Below are 8,429 nucleotides of genomic sequence, written 5' to 3' on the forward strand. Positions count from 1 at the left end.
CTGTCTGACTCCTGACTGACCTTTTAGAGCCCCCAGGTCCCCTGTCCTCTTGACTGGCACAGCTGAGGACACCTGGAATGGAACTGGCAAGCTGAGCCCAGTTACATTTCATGGCCCCTGTTAACCAGACCTGATGTCATCAGACACAGAGCAGCTCATTAATGGGGAACCGTGTATGCGTGGGCGTACTCTGCACAACACACACATCTCCGCTCAGCACTTCCTTGCAGCATTTCCTTTGGATTGTCCTGATGGATAATTCTGCCCAAATCAATCTTTTCCTGCAGAAATTTTTGATTTCAGTGAAAGTCCATTTTCTCATGGAAAAACTAAATGTTTCTACTTTTACTGTAGATTAAGAGACCAGCAAAGCAAAAGTAAAATCTCCAGGAGAGAGAGAGCATGGTGTTGTTTGACTCCTCTGCATCAGGCTGTCTCAGAACACACAGTGGCAGCAGGGGTGGGGCCCTCTCTCAACTGAATGTCTGGAGCCCAGAGAAGAAGTCATAAACAGATACAAGTTACACACATTACGACACCCACACTTACATTACATCATCTCACCAGAGTATCTTCCATACTAGTAACCCAGCCATGCCACCATTCAGCAACTGTTTGCATTCCAGATCCTCCTCATGTGTTCGAAGCCAGGAGAGAGACCGGGGGTGTATGGATAGATTCATCCATGTTGCAAGAGCCTGAGGTGTAAACAGAAATTCAGAGAAGGGCGGCACGCTGGCAGGGAGCTGAAGGACACAATTCCAACCGGCTGTCCTGGAATGTTCCTAAAACTGAAGGGAAGGGTGAAATGATGGCTGAGAGCAAAAGCCAATAACTGGAGAGGGAAATATGGAGAAATCAAAAAATGCACCCAAAGAAGGCAGGGGGGCTGGTAAACAATTTGTGTAGTGGGAGTGCTGAGATTCATTGAACCAAACTGTAAACTCTGTATGTAATGGAAACTACTTCAAGCCAGGGGGTGTGGCAGCAGCCTCTGCACCCCTCGTTCCAGCACCTATGAAGGAAAGACCGGAGGGGAGCAATTTCTGGGTAAGGGCCCAAGGGAGCCAAGGAATGGGCCAAAGGGGAAGTCCACCTGAACACACAGCTTCCGAGACACCTGCATTTTCAGTAAGAAATCCAAGGCAGACAGCTGGCTGCAGAGAGGCAATGGATCAACTTCAATACAGTCTGTTTGTTGGAAATGATGGAAGCTGTATACAGGGGTTAACATCCCCCATGGTTTGAAAGATCACAGAGATTATATCCAGCAGCCCCCATTCTCACCTGAGGCTTCTGTAACACAGGAATCCCTCACTGTGACTTTTGGATACTTCTCCAAACCATTTGTGAGTCCTGAATGAAGCTTTAAAAAATTTCTAGCAAAACAAAAAATAACAAAACATTTTCTCTGAAATTCTTGCCAGTTTTTTTTTGTTTCTCATCAGTGCTGATCCTATTGGGATCTGGGAAGTGGGCGGGCAAAGCCCAAACACTGCTAAAGGACCCCCTCCCCCAGCCTAAGAGGAGGATCCACAGGACCTGGACACCAAATAAATCCGGGGGACAACAAATGAAATAACAGGGACATGAGTGTGTCATCAAAGGGTCAAACGAAGGGAACCGGATGGGGACACCGAGCAGAGAACTCCAGACAGCGCCTCTCCTAGGCAGGAAATTCTATAAATCTTTCTGGAGAGATTTCTGGGACTTTGTGAATTGTTTTGTCTTCCTAACATTTCCAGTCCCAGCTGGAATTCAGAGGTGCACAAAACTGAAATACAAGCATGAATGGAACATCTCTGAGCCTGAAAAAAGTTCACCTTGAATTTGGGGCAATGTTTTGGGGTTGGCTCTTGTTTCAGCTGAACTTGGTTGCCAGTCCATAATCAAAATACATCTGCTGTGTGCACAAAATCTCTGCAAATTGCAAACGACGCCAAGCAGGAAGGATGCCATGCAATGTTAAAGTGTAACAAAAATACCCAGAAGCAAAAAAATACAGGGAAGAAATGGAACAGTGAGAAGTGTGCAACATACAAAATAACTTTGGTTGCATTGTGGATGGAGCAGAAAAACAAGCCCAACAAGTTGTTCCAGTGTCTATCTATAGCATTGTGAGCTCATAGTTTCTTATAGCCTGTGGAGACTATTCAAACTATGGAAAGCATGTGTTTATACACCATCTCTATGTCGGTAGAGAACAAACCAAAACCAGCGAGACTCTAGACTGTCTGGAATTGACCCTTGTGTTGGCAGCGGCCTGGGCTAGTATCAAGCATAAATGCTTGGTGGGAGATCAGAATCATAGAATCTTAGAAATGTGGGACTGGAAGGGAGCTCAGTAGGTCATCTAGTATGGTCCTCTTGCACTGAGGCAGGACTAAGTATTATCTAGATCATTCCTGACAGGTGTTTGTCTAACCTGCTCTTAAAAACGTTCAGTGATGGAGATGCCACAATCTCCCTAGGCAATTTATTCCAGTGCTTAACCACCCTGACAGTTAGGAAGTTTTTCCTAATGTCCAGCCTAAATCTCCTTGTTTGCTATTTAAGCCCATTGGTTCTTGTCCTATCCTCGGTGTTTAATGAGAACAATTTATCACCCTTCTATTTATAACAACCTTTTATGTACTTGAAGACTGTTATCATGTCCTCCCTCAGTCTTCTGTTCTCCTGACTAAACAAACCCAACTGTTTCAATTTTTGCTCATAGGTCATGTTTTCTAGACTTTTAATCATTTTTGTTGCTCTCCTCAGGACTTTCTCCAATATGTCCACATCTTTCCCAAAGGGTGGTGCCCAGAACTGGACACAGTAGTACAACTGAGGCCTAATCAGTGCTGAGTAGAAGGGAAACATTACTTCTTGTGTCTTGCTTACAACACTCTTGCTGATACATCCCAGAATGATGTTTCTGTGTTTCGCAACAGTGTTACATTGTTGACTCATATTTAGTTTGTGACCCACTATGACCCCCAGATCCCTTTCTGCAGTACTCCTTCCTAGGCAGTCATTTTCCATTTGTATGCATGTGTAACCCACATACCTCCTGGGTGTGGTGCTCTGTCCCCTCTAGTGGCACTGAGACCACTTAGCGATTAATGAGTCTGCAACAGCCTTAGCTAAGGGCTTTTAGCTCACGCAGTAGAGGCTCATGCATTTAGCTCCAGAGGTCCCAGGTTCAATCCTGTCCGTCGACAGCTGGGCTCTGTGGATGTTACACATGCAATTGCTTGTTCCTTCCTAAATGTAGTAGTCTTCTTCTTCTTCAATGCTTAGCCAAACCGTCAGCGGTAGTGATCATTCGCCATTTGATCCGTTCCTGTGTGGCCGCAAAGGCTTGATGGGCCAAGAGTCCAATCCATGTAATACAGAGTCTGCCCCTGGGCTGCCTCCAGCCCTTGGTCAGTGGAATTTTATCCTGCATGTTACAAGCCACCTGGAGAACCGTGTTCGCTGGAACATCTTGTGGCATTCTTGCGACATGTCCAAAAAGCGTAAGGCGCCGTCTGTAGACAATGGCCCCAGTATTCTGTAGACCGGAGTGACTGTAAACATCTGCATTACAAATGAAATCATTCCACTTTATGCCCAACATATGACATTGGCATTTTGTGTGGAAAGCCTCCAGCTTTGCCCGGTCTGAACGGCGTAGTGTCCATGTTTCGCAACGCTATAGCAGGACAGAGATGATACGGCTCGAATAGATCCTGAACTTGGTTGTTGTGCTGAGACGATGTTGATTCCATATTTGTTGTAAATGACCCTTGGCAGACATTGCAATGTCAATCTGGTGGAGAGTTGGAGGAACTGGTGAGTGTAGAACCCAAATAGCAAAAGCTGGAGACTCCTTTTACAGTTTCATTATTCAAAGCGATTGGAATCATGGGTGGACCCGATCTTAGATTTTGCAGCTTTGTCTTTGAGCATGAAACATGGAGGCCAAACTTGGCCGACTCCCCCTTCATTTGCTGGCGTGCCCCATGAAACCTGCTGGGGCTCTGTACTAAAGGAACATCCGCATAGTCAAACATCCGCCAGACATCTGCTCACGCGCTGTAACCCAAGAGTCATCTCTGCTGTGCCCATGTGCGTCCTATGTCTCTGGGAACACACTCTGAACCCTGCATGCTGCATGGGCAGCTGATGACGTGAAATTACCTGTGCATTGCCGCTGGGCAGATTCTAGGGCTTTATCCAGCATGGGCTTCAGATCCCAGCAATATCTGGATCTGCCTGTAATGCACCCTGACGCCTGCCCAGTAGATCCTAGAGGCCCTACTATATCTGTTATAGTCTAGCTGGGGTGGGTGAAGATCATATCACTGTAACACTAGATATCGTGCTATGGGAACTCATCCAAGATGAGATTCTCAGAGCCACTTAAGAGATTTGTATGCCCAGTTCTCATCACAGTTCATGGGAATTGGATGTCCAGATCCACTAGGCAGCTTTGCAAATCTCAGCCCAAGCCAGCAAGGGAGATTCAAATTTATGTGGCAACTGGTGAAGATCTCCAACTCAGAGGTGATGGTGGGAGCTGGGAGCTGCAAAAAGCCCTTAACATCTTATTTGTTAACCTTAACATGCCTTCTTACTTGGAGACTGTAATAGGACTATGCAGGAGCACCAGGCAGCTGGGACAAGTTCAGCACAGCTCATAGCTCCTCCTGGCTTGGCCAGAGGGAACCTTCTTTGGAACATACCTGGCAAGGTGATGCTTATAAACCTCAGTGTGGCAGCACATCTAGGCAGGCCAGCTGCTAGACCAGAGTACCCAGCCCTACTTGATAGGAACACCACATTGTAATTCAATGTGGCAGGGGGAGGGTTGGGTGCATGTTTCACTGAGGCCTCGTGCATTGGAGAGGCCTGGCAATGCATGCAGCAGGAGGAACAGTGATGTCTCAATACCAGGCTCTGCGCAGAGGTGAACAATGTTATGATGGTGTTTCTGGATTACCTGCCACCTCAGGCACCTGCTGCTGGCTCCTTGCCAGTCCCCAGCTGGAGAGATGGAGTGAGAAGCCTTTAAAACACAAACGAGTTGCACCACATTCACTCCTGGGGAGCTGTCCTGTTCCCTTCATGGCCATTGTGCAATGCAGAAGGGATGATGCACAAAGCAAACCCCAACTTGTTATATAGGTGGCTTGCACTTGTTCTCCTTCGCCAGTGCAGCACCAGGGAGGTCAGACGCAGCAGGCCGTGGTCCTTGGACACAGGAGTTATGGGTGGAGAAGCGATTGAACTCTGGCCATAGACAAGGTAAGATGTTTCCAAGGGCAGGAGGCTTGGGAGCTGGGGGCTGGAGCATCTCACAGGTAGCTCTGGTGGCTAGGTTAATAGGGAAGAAAATGCTGGAGTGGAGTCCCTGCTGGGCTCCAAACACACTCACCGGATTCCACGCTGATGGAAGTGGGTCCATTTACAGCAGGTGTGACTGGGATCCATTGTGATTTCTGAAATCCCTGGACTGGAGGGGATATGGCTAGGATGGCGCAGGGGGTGAGTTAGGATGCTGTGTCTTTCACCTCGATGACACTTGTTTAGACTGCGCCTAGGTCAGCAATGGCAGAAAGCATGGCAGGGAATGTCAAGTAAGTGTTGGAAGGTGTTTTTACATCTGTATACAGTAGTGAGTCCATTCTAGGGATGCTGTGTCCAGGTTTGGGGTCCACACTGCCAAAACCATGTGAACAAATTTGAAAGGGCTTGGAAAAGAGCTACAAGCATGAGCCGAGGTCTGGAAAACCTGCCTTATAGTGAGAGAATTCAGAAGCTTTAACTTAGTTTCTCCAAGGGAAGGTTAAGAGGTGACTTGATCATGGTCTACAACTATCAACATGGGGAAGAGATTTCTGACAGTAAAGGGGCCTTTAATTTAACAGAAAAAGATGATGAGCTGCAAGGTTGGAAGCTGAAGTTAGACAAATTCAGGCTAGAAATAAGGCACGCATTGTTAGCAGCGAGGGTAATTAATCATTGGAACATCTTACCTACAGACATGGAGGGTTCTCCATCACTTGCAATCTGAAAAGCAAAAGTGGATGTCTTTCGAAACGATCTGGTGAAGCGCAAAAAGACGTTACAGGCTTGACGCAGGTTTTACTGGGGGAGCTATCTGGCCTGTGTTATGCAGGAGATCATAGTAGATGATCATAGAGGTCCCTTCTGGCACTGGACTGTATGACCCTGTGAAAGTGACAACCTCCTAGCTTACCCTGTGAGGGCTGCTCTGTGCATGGAGAGGAATGGGCTGGTGTCTTAGGTGTCAACTTGGCAAAAAACACCCTTGTGTTGGCACTGTCAGTCTCAGCAGGGAAGCAAAGGACCGAATGGGTCATGGAGACTGAACTCCGGCCCCAACCCTGCAGGGCAGGGCAGAGGCATGTTGTAGGGCAGGCATACCCTGCTGCTGCTGCGGGTTTTGCAGCATTTCAGTGATTAAACAGAGGACTGCGGTCTCCCGAGCTGAGAGATGAGAAGAGATGGCATCATACCTCATGGGAAAACCCAGAAAGGGTGGTGGGGCCAACACAACCAGTCTTCAGTGTATGAAATGTTCAGCTGGTTTGTGGAGAGCCTCAATCTTTAGTTTACCTACCTACCTATCTGATTGCACACGCACCACTGTGAATCTGACTGTCCTGTGAAACCTGCTCCCAATTCTCCCCTCTGACCTGACTTCACCCCATTTTTTCACTCTATCTGGCTTTTCCCGTGGTGCGGGAGCACCTCCTTTCTGAGTGGCATGGGCAGGTTGGTAGCTCGTGGCCTGGCTGTACATCACACACACTGATGAGCTTTTTAGCTGCTTCCAGTGAAATCTGGAGGTCCTCCTGGGCCAGAGGGTGCATTTCCTAAATGGCTTGTTGCGTCTGCCATCTGGCACTGGGCAGGGTTAGCCAGCCCTAGCTATGGATTGGCTCATTTTCTCTTCATATTTTGCATTCAGAAACTGTTGCTCCAGGCAGCCAAAAGCCCAAAGCAGCTGAGATTCTTGTGAAGAACATTCTTCCAGAAATGCCTCACCAGAGCACCCTAATATATATAGCACTCCACAATTGTCTCACCCATCCATCAGAGAAGGAGGGGATGGCTGCACCTTTCTCCCAGGGCCAGGCCACCGCAGGGAGGAGAGATGGAGAAGACAGGAGGTCAGTGGGGAGACAGGACAGGGAAGGAGTCAGAAGATGAGGCTACTGTATTTATTGTGGGCATGTGGATTGGGAGTTTGGGGGCCATAGCCAGTTGGAAGACAGGGAATTAGAGTAGCCAGTCAGAGGGCAAGGGAGAGACAATGGGAAGCATAGAATATTAATGACCGGATGTGATCACTGGTACCTGGGTCTAGCTGCTGTCATTGCTATTTGTTATTGATGCCCATCGTTTCTCTTTCCCCCAGGTGCGGAGCATGTGACTGACATGACTGGGATATCTGAGACTCACACCAGCAAGGAGAAGCCCCTTGGTGAGTGCCCCGTGTGCTATGAGAAATTCCACCCACTGGAGGCTGCCCAGAGGACACTGAGATGTGGACACACCTTCTGCCACGACTGCCTGGTGAAGTGCTTGCTTTCCTCCAGGCTAGACGGGCAGGTCCAGAACAATATCATCTGCCCTGTCTGCCGCTATGTGACGTTCCTCAGCAAGAAGGTGACCCGCTGGCCTCCCAAACCAGGGGAGTCCCCCAAACCTGTGGAGCTGGCTCTCTCACCCTCCTTGTTGCCCCACCTAGCAAAGTCAGCGCCAGACAACACCTTGGTGGTCCCCAGCCATTTTGTGATGCCAGTGCAGAGCTATGGCAGGAGTGACAGCATGAGTGGCAGCCCCATGGACTCAATGGCCATGCCGGGCAGCCTGGCTCGGGAAGCCCATGTCTTCATGATCAGTGATCATGGGATGCCGCTGGTGGAGGAGAGCTGTAGGTCAGTGGTTAGGGGACACGGCACAGAGGTGCCAGAGTCAGGGGCATCCATGAGTTCCCTTGGGATGTGGTGCTGCCAGTCACCCATTATACTGGCTGTTCTCCTCATCTTGACAGTTGCCCTGTTGGCGGCCGTGTTCCCTTGGGTCCTGTTGGTGAAGAGGAGTTTCTGAGTGGGACTGGAGAATGCTCCAAACAGGACCCAGGCAGAGAGCTGTGCCTACAACCCAACACTCGCAGAGATACCCAGTGCCCCCAGGTGAATGCCCCCTTCTCTTGGGAATAACCCAGGATCCTTGGATTGTCTGCAATATGGAAATCCTGCAGGCGGCCATGATGCAAATACCTGTGGGCTTGCTGGCCAGTGCTTGTGTGGGAGACCTCTGAGGAATGCCCAGAGGCTGCAGGAAATGGCGCCGCGACTTAGCAGGTGTTGCACTTCCTTCTGACTGAGGGGGTAAACTGGTGCCCCGGTGAGATGCTGGGGGCCATGCGC

General features: G+C 49.0%; 1 protein-coding gene across 1 annotated transcript; it reads left to right on the forward strand.

Moving 5' to 3' along the window:
- The first annotated feature begins 3,487 nt into the window (after window positions 1-3,487).
- Window positions 3,488-8,106, forward strand: RNF222 (ring finger protein 222). The gene is made up of 2 exons (XM_075119708.1): window positions 3,488-3,500; window positions 7,412-8,106. Exons 1-2 carry the CDS (start codon window positions 3,488-3,490, stop codon window positions 8,104-8,106), a joined length of 708 nt encoding a protein of 235 aa, XP_074975809.1.
- Window positions 8,107-8,429: the final 323 nt, after the last annotated feature.

The sequence above is a fragment of the Caretta caretta genome, chromosome 14 (assembly GCF_965140235.1).
Source record: "Caretta caretta isolate rCarCar2 chromosome 14, rCarCar1.hap1, whole genome shotgun sequence".
Taxonomy (NCBI): domain Eukaryota; kingdom Metazoa; phylum Chordata; order Testudines; family Cheloniidae; genus Caretta; species Caretta caretta.